Raw genomic sequence first — 23,247 nt, forward strand, 5'->3', positions numbered from 1 at the left:
TTGAATACCACAGAATAATTTTTCTCGAGCAGCTATCCTACACTTAGCATATTTTGGTCTATGTCAGGAACTAAAAGAACATCTATGACAAGTTTAGTACCTGATGGAGTTTTGATCAAAACATCTCTCTTTCCAACTACTTCGATATACTAGCCATTTCCAACTTTCACCTTGGAATGGAACCTTTTGTCAACATTCTTAAATATGCTCGTATGGTGTGGCAAACTGGGCTTCGCAGGAAGTAGTGAGCTTGACTTTACAGGAGGCTGTGAACATTAGATCTTCTACTTCTGCTATCTGTGCCTCAGTATTTTGTTGTTGTGTATGCCCTGTGATTTTGTATACTTTCTCTACATGGCCAAACTGCTTGTAATTTTTGCATTGAGCATTAAGCCTAAACCAACAAAACTTCTTAGGATGCCCCAAATTTTTGCAGTGTGAGCACGATGGATATTTTTTATTTCTACTATCTTTCTTTGACTTCTAATTCTTATCTGACCAGCTCGTTTTTTCTTTCTGACTTAAAGAGCTCGCAGCATCTCTGTTTCTGGCTTGAAAAGCTCCTTCAAAATGTTATTCTTCTCTGCTTGCCCTTCTTTGTTCTAGAACATATAGAGCATTGATTAGCTCTGAGAGTGAGATGATTAATAGATCCCTTGAATCTTTCAGTGAAGAAATCTTTGATTCGTATCTCTCAGGAAGTGTGGTAATCACCTTCTCAACTACTCGATTATTCGCAAACTAGTCCCCTAGCAGTCTTACCAGGTTCACCACTGCCATGATTCGATCTGAATATTGCTTTACAATCTCAACTTCCTTCATCTTGAAGTTTTCAAAATCCCATCTGAGATTTATCATCTGCTGCTGCATTGTCTTCTGTGAACCCTGAAACTCCTCTTTAAGCTTATCCCAAGCTTATTTGGGAGTATCACAGGCCATGATTCTTGTAAAGATCATGTCTGAAACACTGTTTTGTAGGCAAGAAATCGCCTTGTGTTTTTTGGCACATTCCTCAATGTATTGTTTTATTTGAGTAAATGTGGGATTTGGCCTCAACACTGGTGGTTCTATTTCAGCATTTACAATTTCCTAAAGATTAAAGGCTTAAAGATAGGTTTTCTTTTTGACTAACCAGATAGTTTTCTCCTATAAAAACAAAGGGTGGTGGTGGCGTAAAGTTTCGTAAGACATTTTTACGAAAATAGGCCCTCAAAGATAAGTTGCTCTAGATACCGATTGTTAGATTTTTTATGAAGAAAGAATTGAAACAGAAGGAAAAAAATAAAATAAAAAAAATTGGAGAAAGATCATCTTGTGATCAACTATTTCATAAAAAATTGATTGCTATGTTTACGGGAACAAGAAAGATTAATTAAGCTGAAAATAATGATAAAATAATTACAACTTGACTTAGTCTTGCAACTAGATTCAGTTAACTTGCTTCCTTAATGGTTGGTTTCAATCTAATCAGCAACCAAAATGTCTAATAAAAAAAATCATCATTGTTTCAGTACAAGTTGGCAAGTTGGAGACTTGCAAGGTAAGGAGCTCGCAGTGTTGGTGAGCTCACAGATATAATGAGCTCATAGTATTGGTGAGTTTGCAAATATAGTGAGCTCACAGTGTTGAAGTCTAGGTTTGCTAATGCATGGATGGCCATTTTATAATACATCGATCAGACTATAGACTCTTTCAGAAAAGCAGATTTGAGGGTACGGTCCATTTAGAGATATATTGACATCACCTTCAATGAATGTAATCTCATCATCATCCTCCAGTTGGGAGGTGCACATCCTCATCTTTTTCCTCCTTCCACTCCCCATCAACATGTCTTTGAAAGAAACTTTGCGAGGTTTGGGCTCCTTCATCACCTGATCAACATTAGCCACTGATTCATCATCTTTATTCCTAACCTTCTTAGTCGCCCGTAGTAGATTCGTCGACAGTGTAGATCCTAGACATTCATTGCTAGCGAAAGCATTTGGCAAGAGCATTTTTTTTTATATAGATATATATATTGATGTTCAAATGTTTTCCTTATAATTTTTTTGTAAAAAAAAATTTAAATCTTTAATAGAACGTAGATAAAATCCAACATAGCCCAAAACACTTCTAACTCTACCAACAGGTGAGGTACCTTTTCTGACTTTGGTCTTTGCTCGATCCACCTATATCCCCTTGTTTAAGATATAATGTCTCAGCACAATTCCTTCTTTTACGTTTGACATGAAAATATTCCATTAATCATCAAATTTATCTCCCTAGGTTGTATTTAAGATACTAAAACGAAAATAAATGGGACTTGTGGATTTAAAAATTTTCACCAAATAATAAGTCTTAAAATATATAATTATTATAATATTTTAATTTTAGAAGTTATTCATAAACTTACAATTTTTTTAATAGAGATCATGAAAGCAAAGGAGGGATGCTACAGCTGTGGTTGCCAAAAGCACATGATTCTGATATGATCTAATCCCCAACCCTAAGACCCTAGTTGGCTGGAAGTTGCCCAAAATTAGTAGAGCAGCTCGTAAAAGCATGTTACCAAAACCACCAATAAACTATGATGGATCATATATTTATATCATATACAACAATAAGTTTACAGCGTGCTAAATTAATCATTATGAACAATTCAATCTTGAAAGAATCGAAACCTGAAAGAATCTATAATCTAATCAAAAACTAAAGAATTAAACCCTACATCTCAATCGCATGACGATACACCATAAAATTACAGGGAGAGTCTGTACTCAAAAACTCAAACTGCTTTCATTTGCTGCTGCCTCTGTTTGTTTACACATGCAATCTGGCATGGGAAATGTGTAGACTGAACCGCTGGGTTTCTTCAGTTCACCTCCCTTCACATCACTATGCCGCAGCATATCTTTCATCTGCCGTCTGAAGGTTTCCCACCTATCAAACACACACCAGCAACATAACAGTAATATTTTTAGTATCAAATGCACTTGACAGAAAATATTATTACAATATATCATAATTTTGAAGTATCCCCTTTGAACAGGGTTGGTGACAAATTAATAAAATATTTAATTTTCTATTTTGAGAATATATTGAATCAAAGAAAGAAGTCATGAAAGTCGTACTCATTCCAACCAACACACTTGATAAACAGAGTAGGATTTTGCATATGATGCTTACATCCAACTAGTTAAAGAAGGAAAGAAGAGATAAGAGGCCATGCTCGAAAATGCAAAATCAAATATCAACTATGAACAACTCGTGTGAAACAAAAAATAATAACATAAACTCCAACAATACCACTTGTTTCAACTATTCTAATATAGCACCTTGTGAGTTCTATACTTTACATGATAAAAATACAAAATACCCTTAATTGTGAAGGAATAAGATGATTTCATTGGATGAAACTTAACGAGTAACCATGCTCTAGGAACAAAAACGCAATCTCATGGTGTTACATGGAAAGAGTCGAACCACATGGAGTGTAAATAGAATTTACCCAAAGCAATAATTAAACTGATCATTCAAGTAGTAGAACCCAACCAAACATTACAACTAGAACATCTAGAACATAAAAAATTGCAGCTAGGGGAATGCACAAAAGATAATAGAGAAAATAAATAGTAAGAGGTTCCAATTTTAGAAAGAGGAGCATATTGAAAATTCAAAGGCCTACTAAGTTGGATAAAAGATAAAACAAGAAGACCCATTCTTTTTTCTGCCAGTGATAGTTTGTTCTTTGCATAGGTCCCAACAATCAACAGTGATGCACTGGCGGATCACTTTTAGGATATACATTATTCAAGATGAACAGTTATAACAGCAGTACAAGATCACTCAACTTTTAAGTCGGCTATAATATGGTTTTGGCAGTGGGGTGATGAACAAAAAAAAATATTTGAATCATCTCATATAGACTGCCAAGCTAAGAAGGATGGTGGTAAGGATGAGACTTCTCTAGCTACTATTTGAATCCTAAAAGTAACAAAATTTCAAAGTTGTTTGTTCTTATTAGATAATTGATCTTCCCAATGTTCAGTGGCTGCACAAGGCATGCTATTTCCAATTTGATGAAAAGCATGATACAAAATAAAAAGATAAAAAGGACACTATTCGAGATGGGTCAGTTACAGCAGGAGTCCAAGATCACTCAATTTTCAAATCAGCTATAACATGCGAAGACCGTAATTGCATTATCAGATGACTTTGGTAGTGGAGTCATGGTTATAGAGATTTGAATCAAGTGGTATTGATTGCCTAACTAAGAAGAATGCCATTATGAATGACTTTTCTAGCTACAAGAATCCTAAATGTAACAAAATTTCGAAGTCGTTCGTTATCCCCAACCCCTTCTCCCAAGTTCTACTGCTCATGTAAGATTGGTTACACACATTTTTGCTACATATGCAAAGGTCTTGAATTACTGCCAACCAGCATAGAGGTGGTGAGTGAAAAAGAATCCTAATAAGGTTTATTTTTCTCACCACTAGAAGCTGCAATGTCTTGACTATTGCTATCAGTGAACTTGTCATGCACATACCACTAGGCATGCTCTTTATCAGGCTCTTTTCATTTAAAGCAGCACATTGAATGGATGGAAAGATGTAGACAAATATTGGCAGCAAAGCCAAACTGAGGTAACTTTACTAATGCTTGAATGAAAATAAGAAAATCAGTCCTGATCAAAAAACACAATGCCAGCAATGAAAGACCACTTGTCTTGGCTTCCTATTAAGAGTTTAAGAGGAACTAATGTTAACTTAAAGTGCATTTGGAAGCGGAATTTGAAGATTCTTTAAAAGAAAGCATATTCAAATGCACTAATTCAAAAATCCAATGTAATTGTATTGTGTGGATAAATATTTCTTTGAAAGAAATTTGACTACTAAAATTTGATGAGATCCAAAATAATAAAGAAAAAAAAAAAGAAAATGACATTAGAGATAAGAAAAAGAAAAAAAAAATCCAAAAAATTGCAATATTAGCACAATTGTAAAAAAATGTATAAATATTATTAAGAAATATATCTACACGCATAATAACTAAAAAATGTCTTTTTACGGAGATTTAATGGAGTTCTGAAAACCCACTAGTGTTAAAAGAATTCAACTAGAAGTCGAACCATAGGACCTCGATTGTTAAACCAATTTGACCAGTTGAACTGATCAATAAATTTTTTTAAAATGATATTAAATAATTAAATTTAATAATAAATATCATATTCTTAATGAAAATATGCAATTAACAAAATGGTATGGTATTGAATATAGAATTAATAAGTTAAAGGTTTAAATCTCATAGCTTACAAATTTTTGGGAAAAAATTAGAAAGAGCAAAAACCAATCATGTTATACTGGCAGAACCAACTTTTTGCGGGTTCAAGAGACGCCATATTTTATTCCTAGCACCAAACGGGGCAAGTCTCTGGTGTTTGCTCCAACCAACCAATCCAATCTGGGTTGTCCATGACAGAAAACCACCTTTATGTGGAGTTTCAAATGGCAATTTTAGGTGCTCAATTTCCATCTAGAAATTTCTCCTAAATTTGAAATCCCCCCAACAATGCAATTGATATTAGACTTTTAAAGATCCTAATTGAAGTGATTTCCTTTATACCCCATCCAAACTTTCAAGGAAAATGGTCTGGCAAGGTCAACTTGTAATTACTGGAATCTATGATGTAACTAAATGGCCTCATTTGATCAAACAGAATTTAACAATCTCTTGATTAGTTGCAAGTAGATGGAGTGTTTGAAGTTAAGAGCAATGGAGAAACAGGCATGAAAGACCAGGGATCAGGAACCATTAGGAAACAATGATAACTTGTATAAAAGTTGCAAGTGGGACTGCTTCTGATTTGTTGCATATGGAAGCTTTGCATTAGCCAAATGCTTGCTTCCAGCCCCAACTGACTTAATAACACTAGAGTAGTGTTACTTCAAACTCAACTGACCTAGAGCATGTGGAAGCTTAATAGCAATCAGTTTGACAACGGAACAAGCCAAACCTCCCAACAAGACAAAAGGGAATTTAATGAAAGCAAAATCAACTTTTTAAAATAACTTATCTGACCAAAAAGTACTAACAAGAATGAAATGGATTTGAAGCGCAATTTACCTGATATGAGGGCTATCAAATAGCAGCGCTAATTTCCTTTTGTCAGGCTTAATTGTTTTTGCATGTCCTCCAAATAAATAGCGACGATGACCCATTAAGAAGTGGGGGAAATTTCCACCTTGTGTTGTGACAAATACTTCACTATGAAGGCAAACGGTGTAGTCTAGTGCTGCCAACCTAGATGAGTGGCCCTACATTATGAACTAGAATGTTAAAGAATTGAATCATTTCTAGTTTTCTTCTTCCTCCTTTGAAGCAATTATAATTAGATATTGCTCTGTCTGACTTAACAAAGCAGCCCAACAGGTCAAAAGCTTAATACCTTGAATGGAGCAAGCTCTTCTGGAGTAGCCAATGTATCCTTTGTTTCTAAAAGCGGAAACATCTGTTTAAGGGGAGCCATGTATTTTTCTGCTTTGTAAATATTTCCTGCTGCGACAAACACTGATGTATTGTTATCGAAACCCATGCCTCTAAGCATCAGTCCCACCTAAAGAAGTAAATAGATTAATAAATCAGTTGACAGAAATGACAGTTGCGTACCCTGAAACACCAATATCTAAACATTCAAATACTGAACAAGGAGAATCGCCAAATAAGATTGCAGTACCATCAAATATACACTCCAGTATGCAACATTAGTTTTCCAGAATTAATATGTTGTCCAGTAAAAAAAAACATTCAAGAATGACTTGACTGAGAACATTGGGTAACATGTGCTAAAGTTAACCACACAAACGAGAAAACAAGTTATAGTTGGATACCTCCAAAGGAGTTAAAGGGCATTTTCCATCCATACGATTTGCACCTGGCCTTATAACTCTGCCCCTTCGCCTAAATTTTCCTCTCCAACTTCTTTCTCTAGCAATATCCATTTCACGTTTCTCTTCTTCCCCACCATCATATTCACAGCAGGAAAATGCAACCATATCCTTCCCAAAGAAAACATTATCTTTCAGAACTAGAGCACAATTTGGCTAAACGTTAAATTCATGAATCAAAAAATCATCCACCAAAGTACAAGAAACAAGAAGAACACCATTTCAAACCGAAGATGCACTGAAACATATTTCCCTCCAGTATGGGAGCTATTCATGACCATCCTCTCGACCATTTTATCAGCAAGTGTCCTTATAGGTTCTGCAAACCTCAGTGCTTGAAAATTGGATAAGCACCTAACCCCTTGTACATTAGAAGGAACGGAATATGCCAACCTGTTAGAGAAGGGTGCAATACGAACAGCCCTGAAAATGAAATCATATAGCAGTAAGCTTATTGCATATGATTTGTTGCAAATCCATGTCAAAAAAGCCTTTAACCTGTTATTGGAAATGGAACACGTGGAAGCGTAGATGAAATAGAAGTAAAGAGAACAATACATATACATATATATAAAATATTCACAGCTCTCACTGGACATAACTCAAGAGAGTCATAAAATGTAGAGAAGCCTACTACTAGTAAATGTAAGACTTCAAACAATCCAAAAGAATAAAATGCTTCCAACTTCTGAAGATAAATCAGAAATATACAGCATGAATTAAATAAGATTATGTTCCAACTATCACAAGGCATGTTTAATGAATTAAACTAAATTGAAGAACTATGATCAATAACTGCTTTTGCTTTGACAATATGATCGATGAAAGAACACCATGTACATTAGTGTCATGTGCTGAACAGATAATAGCAAGGCAAACTGTCCTTCAAGGTTTTTTGGTTACAGTAAGAGCATTCTGCTTAATTTCAACATGTGATTTGTTTTAGCATTCCCCAACTATTATTTAGACATTCAACTTTACTAAATCTTTCTTTACTTGGAAACATTTGAAATTTTGCTGAAATGCAGTTAGCTCCCCCAAAAGGAAAGAGGGAAAGGACTCTCATAACTGCTCCAAACGAATTTACACATAAACCTTAGTTTTTACAGTCTTTACATTGTTCTCACTCATCATCATTAGTTTTTACAGTCTTTACATTGTTCTCACTCATCATCATTCTTTCAATATTACTGTTTCTTCTAAAGGTGAATGTACTTCACTTCCATAAGACCATTCAAGTTTCTGTCCATCCCGAAGAACATTAATGTTAGTTTGAATTTCTCACAATTTTGTTTTTTTCTACAGGGAAAGGTAAATATGGTACACAATAAATAAAAGTAAAATGAGTACCCCATTGCCTCTAGCTTTGGAAGAACCTTCTGGAGATAATGGGCTGCGCTTGACCAACCTTTTACTCTCAAATTAACAATGTTACTAATATTATAGTCAAATCTCTGAAGTACATCTTCAGGGAGCTCTCTGACCACATTCACATGATTTCTAAGTGCATGTACAAAAAATCCTTCATCAAATATATCTCCAAACTTGCTGCAATGAATTGAAAAATAAGAAGGGAACTCATTAATGATTTGAAGCATCTTAACGAAAAAGGTGAAAACTGAAAAAAAAAACCTAATTGTGATTGAAGCAGTAATTCAAATATAAAACAATCATTTCTGTTTTAAAAGGTGGTCTCAAGTTTCATGCAAGGGGACCTCGTTTCTCCTTGAGGTCTAAAAAATGGCAAATTAAAAATGATGCCCTCTATTAAGCCAAATCCATACACTTATACTTCTCTAAAGGCAGTTGATCAATTAAAAGTGCTTAAAATAATAACTGCTGTTTCCAATGCAATCGGCAAGTCTGTTGCAGTTTCTAGACAATTAGCAGTTCTAGCCATTAAAAGCCATCTTTTACAAGGATTAAATATCATCTTATGGATTTGCATTATTATCATTAACAATTTTATCTCAACTGGGATCAAAAAATTCATTTGTATAGTTTATTTATGACATTTTATTTTCAAATTTAAAATAAGTAATGAAAAAAGTATAACTTTGCATTAAGGCTTACAAATGTTCTATCAAAAGTAAAAACACTATGACTATACCTTAGAGGCTGACCTTCTAAAATTCATTCCATGACTAATGTCTACAACTCTGCTGCCAAATCCTTCGTCATTCATTTTGATTTGAATGGTATACTATCATAACATAACAGAAAGAGCAATATTGGGATGGGTGGGCAGAGAAGGCAAGAGCAATGCCATCAATAAAATCCCTATTCAACTATCTTCTTCAAACAGGAATCAACAGGACCAAGAAGACTAAAGATCTAAAGCCAGTGAAATTGCTTATGGCTGATCAGCAAAAGCATTATGGAACCCCAAAGACCCTAGAACTGTAAAGCAATTTGTATACTTAGAAGGCAGAAAAAAAAAAGGAAAAAGATGAGGAACATGGTGACAAAATTATCCTCAATTTTATTCTTTTATCTTGCTACTTTGCAAGTATAATAGCCCCAAGAATTGTGAATATTATACGGTAGCAATCACGCCATTCTACATCCACCTGAACCCACAAATGACAAAGAAAACAGGGCACCCATGCATTAAGGAGGATGCCTAATGGTTGCTACACCTAGTGTAATCCATGTTCTGCCAATTGAGCAGTCAATTACAGGAGCGCAACCCAAGTAGCCTAAGAGACAAAAGATGACACCTCCAAGACAATAGGCTAGATTGCTAAAATGAAAATTAGCTAGTAAACACAAAAAAGTAACTTGAATTCCATAAAAACCAGAATACAAAGATGCTAATAGAAATCTATGCCATATTAGTGACTATAATGAAATAACATGATTGAAAAATCGTTCCTTCTATGCAAAGAGAATGGTAGCCAAAATTTATTTCAAACCTAAATTCAGAGAGAACGTGAATTATAAAAAGAAACTGGTGATTATATAACCTGGAATCTCGCCAAACACTGTTCAAATGAAAGATTGGAATGACAAGAGTTGCATTTAGAAGCCACGCCACCGCCACTGCATCACATATCTGTATTAAAAGAATGAAGCAGCGATCAAATAAAAGTGCCATTATCTTCTATAATTAACAATTGACAAGCTATTACTACAGTGATATATAACAAAGGAAAAAACAGCTAAATATTTTCATGCAAGCATGAAGACAACAATACTCCAGAATCTGCATGATATTTCAAGGAAATCTCCATACACATTTTAACAGCATTTTTTGGGAACAAATGGTCCATCCTATGCCATCAACAACATATTTGCATGCAATAGAGTTAAAGGTTTTAGTAAGAAGAAAACCATATAACAGGGTGCACATTATGGCACCTCCAACATCAAGAAGGGAGCATGAAGGAAAACAGGGGAACTAAAGACTAATGTTCACATGAGCAAGCAAGCATTCTGCAGTAACTTTTGTTTGTTTGAGATTTAATATGCACTAAAATCATCAAGAATTAAGACATACCGATAGGCGTTGTTGATTCAAGCCACCATTCGCTTCAATTATAAGGAAACCATTAGACTTCGGCAATTCTGAGAAGCCTTGAAATCACAAAAAGAAGCAGTTAACTCCTAATATATACAAGAGGCCCAGGAGATGGCGAAACAGAATCAGTGATATTATCAACCTATGACAGTTAATACCTTGGGATAACATAGGTGGTGTTTTTATTATTTGTTAGATTTGTATCAAGGTGCGTCCACCAAAAACTTTAGTACTATTTAAACTTTCCAAAAGATAATATAGATGTGTCTCCTAGAGACCGCATGCAAAGCATTCCTTTCTTTTCTCTTTGGTTCAGTGCAAGCAAAGCATTTAAGATGCCCCAAAAATTGTACATAAACATGAAATATGAGCCCTCAAATAGAAATTCCAAATTACCATATTTTGTTACTCAAACTCAATGGTGAATGTTAAGTATGCATCAAACAAGGTATGCTCAATTTTCTACATTTTTTTGATACATTTAGAGGATCATAGCCCTCAAATAGAAATTCAAAATTACCATATTCTGTTACTCAAACTCAATGGTGAATGTTAAGTATGCATCAAACAAGGAATGCTCAATTTTCAACATTTTTTTGATACATTTAGAGGATCATAGCCCCATAACCAAATCAAAATATGTGTCAGACAAGAGTACTTCAAGGAAGAGTTGAAATTAATAGACCATATTTACAAGAACAACATGAATGATTTGCATAGAACTAGCTTACTAAATTTTGAAAAGAAAGCAAATAAAGATCATCAAGAAAGATCATTAACTGATTCATATAATTGTTAAAATCATATAAGAACTAAGACCTGTTTTAGAAATAATGGAGTTGACACACGGCTTCCAACCTTGATGCATTTTCAGATTCCATGCTGTCATCAGCTGCATGATTTTCAATTTAGTATTACATTAGCCAAACTTTTTCATTAATATGAACATTAAAAAGACCTCCAGATGAAGACAGGGTAAAAGTTCTTTTTCCTCCTGCAAGTGCCATTTTCTTAAGGCTGTTCCACTCTCCAATTGACACTTGCGTGAGAATTTAGAGTGACTCAATAGGTTGCTCAGAGTTTAATCCTTTTTCTAAGCCAAAGGCTTTGATCATAGCTTCTCAATCAACACAGAAATTCTCTGTGCAAGTAAAGATGCCCTTGACATGGCAACTAAAGCCAATTTATAAATTTAATTTTGGCATCCACCGACCCTATGTCATTTAACCACTCCCGTATTTAATATTAGAAATCATAAAAGTTACAATTTCTTCTAAAAATTCTACAATTTCCCCTCGAAGCTTAGTAAAAAATGCATGTAGAATATCCATAAGCTCGATGAGCCAATTTATATAGGTATTTCTACAAAAATTAATTTTCCCAACTTAGATTCTCAAAATAGAATACAACGAAGATATAAGTAGAAGCAAACATATATATATATATATATATATATATATATATACCGCATTGTGAGTGGCATTGCTCTCAGCCTCCATATACGGCCAAAGCTTCTGAAAAAGCTGAGGACTGCGGTAAACCGAGCCGGGGGGCGAACGCCTGTGAACAACAACAACCGCATTTTTCAAGCTCACAACATCGAAACCTAACAATCCCATGTACAATAACATCCCTGATATATACAATAACGGCGCAAACAACAGCACCCCTTTCCTTCGAAAAACAGTCGATATCAACACGAACACTATCTTATTGGCCGCACTCTGCTTCCCGCCACGTCCAACTCCCCCGCCACCCCCAGCGAAGTTCTTGTAACGTCCATGGCGGAACCGCGGCGAGGAAGGCGGGGATGGTGAAACCGAACGGTTACTGCCGGTGCCGAGGCGGCTTAGGCCGTGCATTTGAGATCGGGTTTTTAAAGAATTTTAATGAAGAAAAAGAAACCCTAAATTTGAGTAAAGATCTGGCGGCAAGCTTAACTGCTTAATTCTTCAGTGGGAAAATAATACTTTTTTTCCAAAAAAAAAAAAGGTCGGTGATGAGAAAAAGGGAAAATATAAATAATCAATATATATATTGAAAGATAAATAATATATATTTTAGATTTAGATGAGGCTTTTGGGCGTAAATGAAGCTATCAACTAAAACACGTAGAGTCCACTCGCCATCAACTAAACCGCTGACTGCCAAAGGAAGGGAAACTTCCACTTTAGTGTCATAATTTAAAATAAATTAAGGAATATTGGAACGAGTGCAAAAGTATAGTTTTCTTTTTCTAAAATAAATCGATATTTATATTTTTGAAACCATATTTATTTTTTTATTTCAAATAATATTATCTCTAATATTTGAACTTAATTTTTTTTAAAGTACAATATATTTTATTATTATACTTAATATTTATTTATAATATTTATATTTAATAAAAATATTTAATAATTAGTTTTATGGCTATTTATTATGTGGGATGAAAAAAGTACCATCTTTGTAAAAGATTTATCTACTATGAAGATTTATCTAAAATTATATATTTATTTTTAAATGAATGATAGATTTTTATATGGAAGATGGTAGTTTTTGAAGTTGAAGTACTTTTAATAGATTTATTTTAAACAACTATATATTTATCATTTGTAAAGGTGTTTTTCTAAGTAGCGGCAAGTTATTTTATTTCATTATTTTATATAAAATGTTTTTATATAAGCTAACAGTATTTATCAACATAATTGTTTTTAAAATGAAATAAAACGTAATATAAAAATTAATAATATATATTAGTAGTATATAAAATGTTTGAAAATATTATATTAAAAGGTGTCAATAATTAAAATAAATTGAAGAAATTTGGATTTGAAAGATTATATTAAAAATTGACATTATTAACTAATAAAAAACTAATTAAGGATTTAGAATCAATTAATTTTAAAAGTACAAAATCTCCATTATGCATTAACTATCTAAAAATATTATGGAAATTATATTTTAAAACGTATTAAAAAAGTAAATTGATTTCACATATTAAATATATATTATTGTCCTCGTGGAAATTTAAAAGATATACTTTCAATTACCAAAAAATTTTCATATAATTGTATACTATTCATATTAAATATATTTTTCGTCATCAACCTTACAATCAAAATTTTATGAAAGTAAAAAGTATTAAAGCTTATGACTAATATCACAGATTAATGGATCATAACAGCAGGTATGCTATGCCAAAACACAGGCCTTTCTTTCTCATTTTTGGCCATCAACAAGGCACTGCCTTTTAGCTGTTAATCTCAATTAATCCGGACTACTTCTTCAAACTCATTTGAATTTAATGGTATCTTTTCTAAAGTTTAATTTCTGATGTGTAGGATCCATAGGTATGGCAAACACAGAGCATACTCTTAAACTCACGAGAGATTTTCTTTTATAGATACTCCATATTCAGATTGGAAGAGACAAAAGGAACTTAGAAAAACATGATTTATAAAACACACACTAAGATTTTATTTTTCCCACTAGTTCTTATTTACAACTGAGCTTCTCCATCTTTATATAGAGAAGGAGAGCTAAGATAAGCAGATAAGAAGGAATTGCTTTTACAATCACTCATTAAGATAAAGGACATGACTCAGCATATTTTACAAAAGATAAAAGAGACACAATAATTTACATAGGGGTAAGTAGATAAGAAGAAATCTGCTTTTCTTGTTTTTATCCTAATGACTCAGCTTCATCTGTGTCATAATCAGTATCAATGTCAGAGGTAATATTTAATTCTTCTACTTTTCGTTTCTTTTCTTCACGTGCCCTGTATCATTTAAGCTCCAGTTGTTCAATTTTTCTTTCAAGGTCATCAGGTGATATCACATCATTATTATTGTATCTGGAGAATAGTGGAGCTTGTGAAACACTAGATCCTTCTTCATGTATATCCTTCCAAGCTGGTGTGTCTTGTATTGCTTGGCTACAATACATAGGATATTCTTGAGACCATTCTTTTGGATCTGGTATGTTGGTCCAATATTCATTCAAGGCTTCCTTCAACTGTTTTTGATAAGGCGTCAGTGGATTCTTTTGAACATCCCATGGTGCTTGTGATTTTCCTGAAGGCCATATCTCTGAAGGAATGATTTTTTTGATTTGACACAAATATTTCTGCAAATCTTTGAGATCATAAGGGTTTTCATAAACCTCTTTAAAATATGTTTTATGGATCTAGGAAGTGGGAAGAGCGGCTAACTGAGTAGCTGGTCCATGCTGCATAAAATATTGAGGTTTATAAAAAATGATTACTATCCATTGAACACGTGTGTTTTTAAGGAACTCAAACATGAGCATATCAACCCAATGTTCTAAAGGATAAAACCATTTTAAGAATGTGGCTAGGTTCTTCATTTTAGGAGCTTCTTCATTGTAGATTGCCATTGTCAAGAAATACTGGAGATCAGGCAAAAAGAACTCAATTCCTATGTGAAAAAGATGAGTTAGGTACCAGAATATCCATTTTAATTCTTCAGGGAATTCACAAAACTGAAACTTAATTGGGTTTATGAATGGGTAATCAGGGTGAAGTCCTAAAGGTTTTAGGAATAATCCTCCAAAATTCTTAAAAACATTTGTTTGATAAGAGAGCATCATGTTCATGGCCTCTTTGTGAAATATTTTTTCTAGGATTAAGCTTAAAACCTCTGGAGGGTGATCAGGATGGGAATTTGGGTTACATGGGAGAGAAAATGGTGAAGGTGGTTGCTGGGATTGTTTCTTTTTCCCTTTTCCTTTGGAGGAGGTAGGTTGGAACATGAAAACTTCAACTGGTTTAGGAGTAGAGGTATCGACTGGTTTTGTCTCTGGTAACCTGGTCAAAATATCTGCAAGGACATTAGCTTTTCCTATAATGTGAACAACATCAAAAGAAAATCTAGAAAACCATTTTGCCCATCTGAGGAATTGAGGATGTGGTACTTCCTTCTGCTTGAATTGCAGCATTTTTGGAAAGGATGACATATCCATTTCAATGAGAAAGTGATATCCTGTCAGATGAAATTGGAACTTAGTGATTCCATATTTTACTGCAATGATTTCTTTAAAAGTGGAATGATAATGGATTTCTGCATCAGATAATCTGCCGCTTTTGTATCCACATAGTTTTCTTTTGCCATTGTCTTCTTCAAACAAAACTGCTCCCCAGTATTTGTCACTTGCATCTGTCTGTAGAATTCTTTTTTCTGTGGATGGAATCTGCAATGGTGGTAAATGAGACGTCTTCTTCTTCAGCTGTTTGATTGCATTGGTTTGTTTGATTTTCCAAGGTGGTGGATTCTTTTTCAGCATCTTTCTCAAAGGATTTGTTAATTTTGCAATCTTAGGGATAAAATTTCTAAGATAATTAACAATTCCTAGAAACTGTTGGATTTGCTTCTGGGAAAGATTACTATCTGAAAATTTTTTGAGTTCTTCAGCAATGTTTGGATTTGGCTGATATGATCCTTTTGTGATGATCATTCTAAGAAACTCTATTTCTTCCTTGTTGATCTGAATTTTCCTCTCTGAAAGCATTATTCCTTTGTCAAGAATAATTTGCTTAAATTTGTCAAGGAGAATTGCATGATCTTCTTGATCTGGACTGTAGAGTAGGATATCATCAATATAGATCAGGGGTTGATCCATGATGGGCTGGAAAATTCGTATCATTGATTTTTGAAATAGTGATAGAGCTGTTTTTAGCCCAAAAGGCATAATTGTCCACTGGAAGTGCTTGTTTGGGATACAAAATCCTGTTTTAGGCCTGTCTTCAGAGCTTATACCCAATTGTCAAAATCCTGCCTTTAAGTCAAATTTAGAGAAAATGCGAGCATTTGCAAGACTTGAGAACATGCAGTTCTTGTTAGGCAAAGGGAATTTGTCATCTTGTAGAAAATAATTAAAAGGTTGGTAATTGATTACCAGTCTTAATTTTCCTGGAGCTTGCTCTGATCTTTTATTCACATAAAATGCTTCACATGCTCATTGTGAATCTGAAGGTTCAATCAATCATTGTTCTTGTAATTGTTGACATTCTTCTTCAACTAGTTTGAGATGGACTGGATTCATTCCCACATGACTAGCTTTGGTTGGATTGATGTCTTCATTTTTCTTGAATGGAAGCTTGATAAAAAAGCTTGGATTTTTCCATAAAGGATGATTGCATTTTTGCAGAAATTCTAAATGAGATTCTGCACATGCTTTCTGTTTCAGCTCTTCAACAATTTGTTGAATCTTGTCAGCATCTATAAGGAATAGTCTAGGGATCGGCACATAAGGCTTGAACATCTGCTTGAACCTTATTTCTTGTGGTAAGATTCTTAATTGTTTGGCTTTGATATATAAGTCAAAACCAACAATAAGATATTTTCCTGGGATTTTTGAGCCCAATACAGTAGTAGTGATGGAGCAAGTAGGGAAAAATTGGATCTTAATTGGCTTACTCCTTAAGTATGTGGTAAAAACTTTCCCCGATGCTGAGCTGAAATATTTGGTGTGAGGCTCCCACCATTTTTCTGGTAAAATGTCTGGATTCATGATGGATTCTACAGCTCCAGTATTAATAAAAGCAATCACAGTTATGGGTCTACCATATTTTTCCAAGTAAATGGAAGCTGGAATGTGAGGAGCCAAAACTTCTGTAGCAGAACAGGTTGGTGAAAAAGAATCTTAAGTTGAAGATTTGTAATTCATCAGAGTCTAGATCATCAATGATTCACTTGAAGTTGATTCTGAGTCACTGTAATCAAAACTTTGGATTGCACATATTGACTGATCATTGGGTTCATCGTCAATAGCGAATAATGACTCAATATCATCTTCTTTTGGTATTTTGATTGCCGCCTTTTGTTGGATCTGCTGGATCATCTTTGCACATTTCTTGTTCTTTGGACATTCTTTTGCAAAATGGCCCTTTTGGTTACTGATGTAGCATCTCGTCGATTTGTTCTTCTTGGAATATTTCTTCTTTTCCTTGAGGTACCTCCATCTGTATTTCTTTTTGGGAATCACTCGGAAAAATCTTTTTTCTTTCCGGAAATGCCTTTTCTTCCTTGTTGGGTTGTAGCATGATTTGTCTTTGCTACATTTGATTTTGAAATGTGAATCAGTACAGGCTTTGTCTATCCTTCTATCACCATGGAGATACAAGAATCCTAAATGTAACAAAATTTTGAACTGGAACTTAATTGGGTTTATGAATGGTTAATCAGGGTGAAGTCCTAAAGGTTTCAGGAATAATCCTCCAAAATTCCTAAAAACATCTGTTTGATAAGAGAGCATCATGTCCATGGCCTCTTTGTGAAATCTTTTTTCTATGATTAAGCTTAAAACCTCTAGAGGGTGATCAGGATGGGAATTTGGGTTACATGGGAGAGAAAATGGTGAAGGTGGTTGCTGAGATTGTTTCTTTTTCCCTTTTCCTTTGGATGAGGTAGGTTGGAACATAAAAACTTCAACTGGCTTAGGAGTAGAGGTATCGACTGGTTTTGTCTCTGGTAACCTAGTCAAAATATCTGCAAGGACATTAGCTTTTCCTTTAATGTGAACAACATCAAAAGAAAATCTAGAAAACCATTCTGCCCATCTGAGGAGTTGAGGATGTGGTACTTCTTTCTGCTTGAATTGCAGCATCTTTGGAAAGGATGACATATCCATTTCAACGAGAAAGTGATATCCTGTCAGATGAAATTGGAACTTAGTGATTCCATATTTTACTGTAAGGATTTCTTTAAAAGTAGAATGATAATGGATTTCTGCATCAGAGAATCTGCCGCTTTTGTATCCACATAGCTTTCTTTTGCCATTGTCTTCTTCAAACAAAACTGCTCCCCAGTATTTGTCACTTGCATCTGTCTGTAGAATTCTTTTTTCTGTGGATGGAATCTGCAATTGTGGTAAATGAGACGTCTTCTTCTTCAGCTGTCTGATTGCATTGGTTTGTTTGATTTTCCAGGGTGGCGGATTCTTTTTCAGCATCTTTCTCAAATGATTTGTTAATTTTGCAATCTTAGGGATAAAATCTCTAAGATAATTAACAATTCCTAAAAACTGTTGGATTTGCTTCTGGGAAAGATTACTGTCTGAAATTTTTTTGAGTTCTTCAGCAATGTTTGGATTTGGCTGATATGATCCTTTTGTGATGATCATTCCAAGAAACTCTATTTCTTCCTTGTTGATTTGCATTTTCCTCTCAGAAAGCATTATTCCTTTGTCAAGAATAATTTACTTGAATTTGTCAATGAGAATTACATGATCTTCTTGGTATCAGAGCCAGAAACTCTCAGATTTTCTTTTATGTGAGAAACTAATTTCAAAAAGGAAGAGAAATTTCATAAACATGGAATCTCCTCGTATGTCTAGAACAAAGGCACCTCTCTCCTTACCAGAATTTCCTTTTCGTTCCCATTCTGCTAGAAAAATTTCTTCTCTGTATAAAGTAGAATATTTTACAGAAGAATAAAAGATTCAAGCAACCAACCTTCCTTTAGTGAACCCATATTCCGCTTATCAAAAACCCTCTTTTTCTCCAGTTAAAAGTATTAAGTCCCTGATAACTACTAGAAGAAAAGCAGTGAAGGAATATGTCAAGTCCTCTAAATTTGACAAACATCTTATCTATAGAGGTCAAGAAGAACAATTTGTCACACTAGAAATTCCTTATTATTTTCTACAAGAATGGTGCCAACATGGATACTCTCATATCTATTTTGGAGTAGTATGCTTAGCACTAAACTATCATGGAACCTCAGGTCCAGGATTGCTCTGTTAGATTCCAGATACAGGCGGTACCAGGATGCTTGTATAGGAACAGTTGACGCAACTTTAAGTTCAGGCATGGCTATGGTGACTTTATTTCCTAATTTCACCATGTCTCTCCAGGATCTCAATCTGCTAGATGCTCTCAAAGTCCAGATACAGATTATAGGAGCTGAAATGGTTGAACCCGCAGTTACTGCAACCCTACACTATCAAATAGTGTATCGGGTTCAAGATCATGCATTCAAGTTGACAAATCAAAGATCTGAAGACTCTCTTCTTATCTCTGTTAATACAAGAGAAGAACCTCACTGTATTCATGTGCCAAAGCAAATACCCAAACAAGAGCTTTTGAAGCTTCTACCTGAGAAATGGGTAACCAATTATGAACAGATCCATCAACACAATCAGCCAATTCGATCCACAAAAAGCCAGATTATTACAAAGGCTGATAGAACTAGCGAAAATTTGATCATAGTCACTTGAAACAACTTCCGACTCCTCCTGTTTTTACAACTCAGATGATGTTACAGCCAACAACTCCAGAAGCAGCAGTACCCGGTCCAGAATCATCCTTGATACAAAGCTTTCAAACAAATAGAAAGCCTTTGTATTTTTTCAAAGATCCCACAGGACATTGTCCCTGGGATATTAATTGTTCATGTGAATGTTGCAAAGATGATGTGTTTGACGAAATCGATGAAGATATTAGTCGATCCCGGAAAAAGAAAACCAATAAAAAATCAACACAGGCAGATTTTTATGAATGATGGATGAATGGAGATCCAGACATTGGTCCATTAGGGGAAGACAATGGCAAGTTTATGTATCTTGTAGATTATTCTGCGAAAAATCCAAAATCCCCTAAAATGCAAGATCAATCCCAAGCACCTCAACCATCTCCAAAAACAGACCCTGATCAAGAATGGCTTGCCAAGCCGTTGAAACAGCCTTGCTATAGAAAAATCAACAAATGGGTCGAGAAAAATAATCAGTTCATGCCATGCAACCAAAAAGAACAAAAACCTGCAACCCCTGCTCAGTTAATCCCAAAAGTCCACATGTATGAAGCAACTTCTTCTTATGATCAATAATTTCTGCCCCTTGAAGAATTTTCAAAAAATGAAAACCTTTATTTGCCAAAAATCTCTTCAAAACTTCAAGCAGATGCAGAAGGCAAACAAGTTAAAATAGCAGCAGTAGAAGCCACCTTAAACTGGCAAACAGATAATGCTGTATCCCATAATTCTGCAATCAAAAAGATTGGTCAAAAGGTCAACCAGATTGATACAAAAGTTTCGAAGATAGAAAAAACCACAGATGAAAATTCTGAAATGATCAAGAACCTTATTAAGCTTTTTCAAAAAAGGCTTAAAGAAGTTGCTCTTGAACCAAGAAATTTCAGACGAGATTTTTCTCTCATCTTGCTTAGAGAGAAAAAGAAATCCAGAATCTTAAAGATCAAATCAAGTACCTAAAAGAAAATGGGAAGTTGCCACGGCCACAACCTGCAAGAAATGGGATAGAACTTTTCCTATCTGTAAGACAGCCCGACAAACCAAGACCATTCGCGACACAACCACTCATCTTTCCTCTACCAGAAAAGAAGAAAAAGCCAACCATCCATGATTTGTACCTACAAATCAAAACACAGAAGAAAGAGGAAAAAAGACAAAAAGAGAAGGCACTGGGAAAAAGAATCATGGAGAAACAACAAGATGAAGAGGAAAGCCAATTCTCCTCACCATAAGAATCTCTGACAAAACAGATATCAAAATCTCTAATGATGAGAAATGAAGAAAATCTTTCTAATCCTTTAACAAGGTTTTTGAAGGATTACAGTCATAAGATTCTTCCAAAAATATATGTTTTTCATGAATTAGAGATGACTCCAGTACCAGATTTTCTAGAACCATCATCAGAACCATCATCAGAAACTCACTCGAAAGATTTAGAGACATATTATGAATCACATGATCCTACAGAAGAAATTACTGCAACAAAAGAAAGTTTACCAGACATAATGGCCACTCCTGGTGTTAAAGTTGAAGAAATGTCAGAAGAAGAAATGACTGAAGCGTGAGAACCATCAACTACAAGATCAGTACCCCATGTTTCTAGGGGGAAATGGTTTTCACATTAGATGACATTTCGATAACCAGATGGCCAGAAAGATTACAAGAATTCTACTCATGGCTTGACACAAGAAAGCTGACAGAAGAAAGCCATTACAATGTCCTGGTTGAATTCGTGTCAAGATTCACAGGAATGTTGAAAGACTAGTGGAATTCAGTTGACCAAGCGAACCAATTGCAGTTTTTAGTGTTAACAGATTTTTCTCAGGCGATAATGATTCTTCATAATTATTTTATTGGAAATCCTGATGATCAGCTAACACTGAAGAGAAGAGAATTCTTTAAGCGAAAATGCTGCTCTTACAAGAAGAAAGATTTAACAAAGCATTTTTATGCAATGATGAAACTCTTCTACGCTCTTGGATCAGAAGCAAGTTTGAAACAAGTTGTTGTCTCGTCACTTCCATATCCTCTTTAGGTGTCGATAAATCAAAATCTTTACAGGCAAAACAAAAACATTCTCAACCTGACCATGGGAGAAATCTAACAAGAGACGTTCATTGCTCTTGAAGATATATGCAATAGAAGAAAAGTCTTTAAAGACTATCTCCATGGTGATAGAAGGATAGACAAAGCCTGTACTGATTCACATCTCAAAATCAAATGTAGCAAAGACAAATCATGCTACTGCCCAACAAAGAAGAAAGGAATTTCTGGAAAGAAAAAAGATTTTCTCGAGTGATTCCCAAAAAGAAATACAGATGGAGGTACCTCAAGAATTCCAAGAAGAACAAATCCACGAAATGCTACATCTGTAACCAAAAGGGTCATTTTGCAAAAGAATGTCCAAAGAACAAGAAATATGCAAAGATGATCCAGCAGATCCAACAAAAGGTGGGAATCAAAATACCAGAAGAAGATGATATTGAGTCATTATTCTCTATTGACGATGAACCCAATGATCAGTCAATATGTGCAATCCAAAGTTTTGATTACAGTGACTCGGAATCAACTTCAAGTGAATCATTGATGATCCATACTCTGATAAATTACAAATCTTCAACTCAAGATTCTTCTTCACCAACCTGTTCTGCTACAGAAGTTTTGGCTCCTCACATTCCAGTTTCCATTTACTTGGAAAAATATAGTAGACCCATCACTGTGATTGCTTTTATTGATACTTTAGCTGCAGAATCCATCATGAATCCAGACATTTTACCAGAAAAATGGTGGGAGCCTCACACCAAATATTTTAGCTCAGCATCGGGGAAAGTTTTTACCACAGACTTAAGGAGTAAGCCAATTAAGATCTAATTTTTCCCTACTTGCTCCATTAAGCCAATTAAGATCTAATTTTTCCCTACTTGCTCCATCACTACTACTGTATTGGGCTCAAAACTCCCAGAAAAAGATCTTATTGTTGGTTTTGACTTATATATCAAAGCCAAACAATTAAGAATCTTACCAGAAGGAATAAGGTTCAAGCAGATGTTCAAGCCTTATGTGCCGATCCCCAGACTATTCCTTATATATCCTGACAAGATTCAACAAATTGTTGAAGAGCTGAAACAGAAAGCATGTGCAGAATCTCATTTAGAATTTCTGCAAAAATGCAATCATCCTTTATGGAAAAATCCAAGCTTTTTTATCAAGCTTCCATTCAAGAAAAATGAAGACATCAATCCAACCAAAGCTAGTCATGTGGGAATGAATCCAGTCCATCTCAAACTAGCTGAAGAAGAATGTCAACAATTACAAGAACAATGATTAATTGAACCTTCAGATTCACAATGGGCATGTGAAGCATTTTATGTGAATAAAAGATCAGAGCAAGCTCGAGGAAAATTAAGACTGGTAATCAATTACCAGCCTCTTAATTATTTTCTACAAGATGACAAATTCCCTTTGCCTAACAAAAACTGCATGTTCTCAAGTCTTGCAAATGCTCGCATCTTCTCTAAATTTTACTTGAATGCAGGATTTTGGTAATAGG

The 23,247-nt window shown here is 34.6% G+C and overlaps 1 protein-coding gene across 1 annotated transcript; it reads right to left on the bottom strand.

The window, feature by feature from the left end:
* Positions 1-2,544: 2,544 nt before the first annotated feature.
* On the bottom strand, positions 2,545-12,456 carry LOC105796985 (O-fucosyltransferase 9). Its single transcript, XM_012626872.2, has 10 exons — positions 11,913-12,456; positions 11,266-11,338; positions 10,426-10,502; positions 9,893-9,981; positions 8,277-8,474; positions 7,145-7,349; positions 6,870-7,037; positions 6,428-6,595; positions 6,106-6,296; positions 2,545-2,919 (listed from the first exon to the last, which is right to left on the bottom strand). Exons 1-10 carry the CDS (start codon positions 12,306-12,308, stop codon positions 2,757-2,759), a joined length of 1,728 nt encoding a protein of 575 aa, XP_012482326.1. The 5' UTR covers positions 12,309-12,456; the 3' UTR covers positions 2,545-2,756.
* Between the last annotated feature and the right edge of the window lie 10,791 nt (positions 12,457-23,247).

This window comes from Gossypium raimondii, chromosome 3 (assembly GCF_025698545.1).
Source record: "Gossypium raimondii isolate GPD5lz chromosome 3, ASM2569854v1, whole genome shotgun sequence".
Classification (NCBI taxonomy): domain Eukaryota; kingdom Viridiplantae; phylum Streptophyta; class Magnoliopsida; order Malvales; family Malvaceae; genus Gossypium; species Gossypium raimondii.

What these genes read in the sequence shown, in the direction of transcription:
- LOC105796985 (XM_012626872.2), bottom strand. Translation starts at nt 12,308, where the DNA reads ATGCACGGCCTAAGCCGCCTCGGCACCGGCAGTAACCGTTCGGTTTCA. An exon ending in TGAATCAACAACGCCTATCG is followed by an intron (nt 9,982 to 10,425) that starts GTATGTCTTAAT and finishes CTTTTAATACAG; the next exon opens with ATATGTGATGCAGTGGCGGT. An exon ending in AAGAGCTTGCTCCATTCAAG is followed by an intron (nt 6,297 to 6,427) that starts GTATTAAGCTTT and finishes TTCATAATGTAG; the next exon opens with GGCCACTCATCTAGGTTGGC.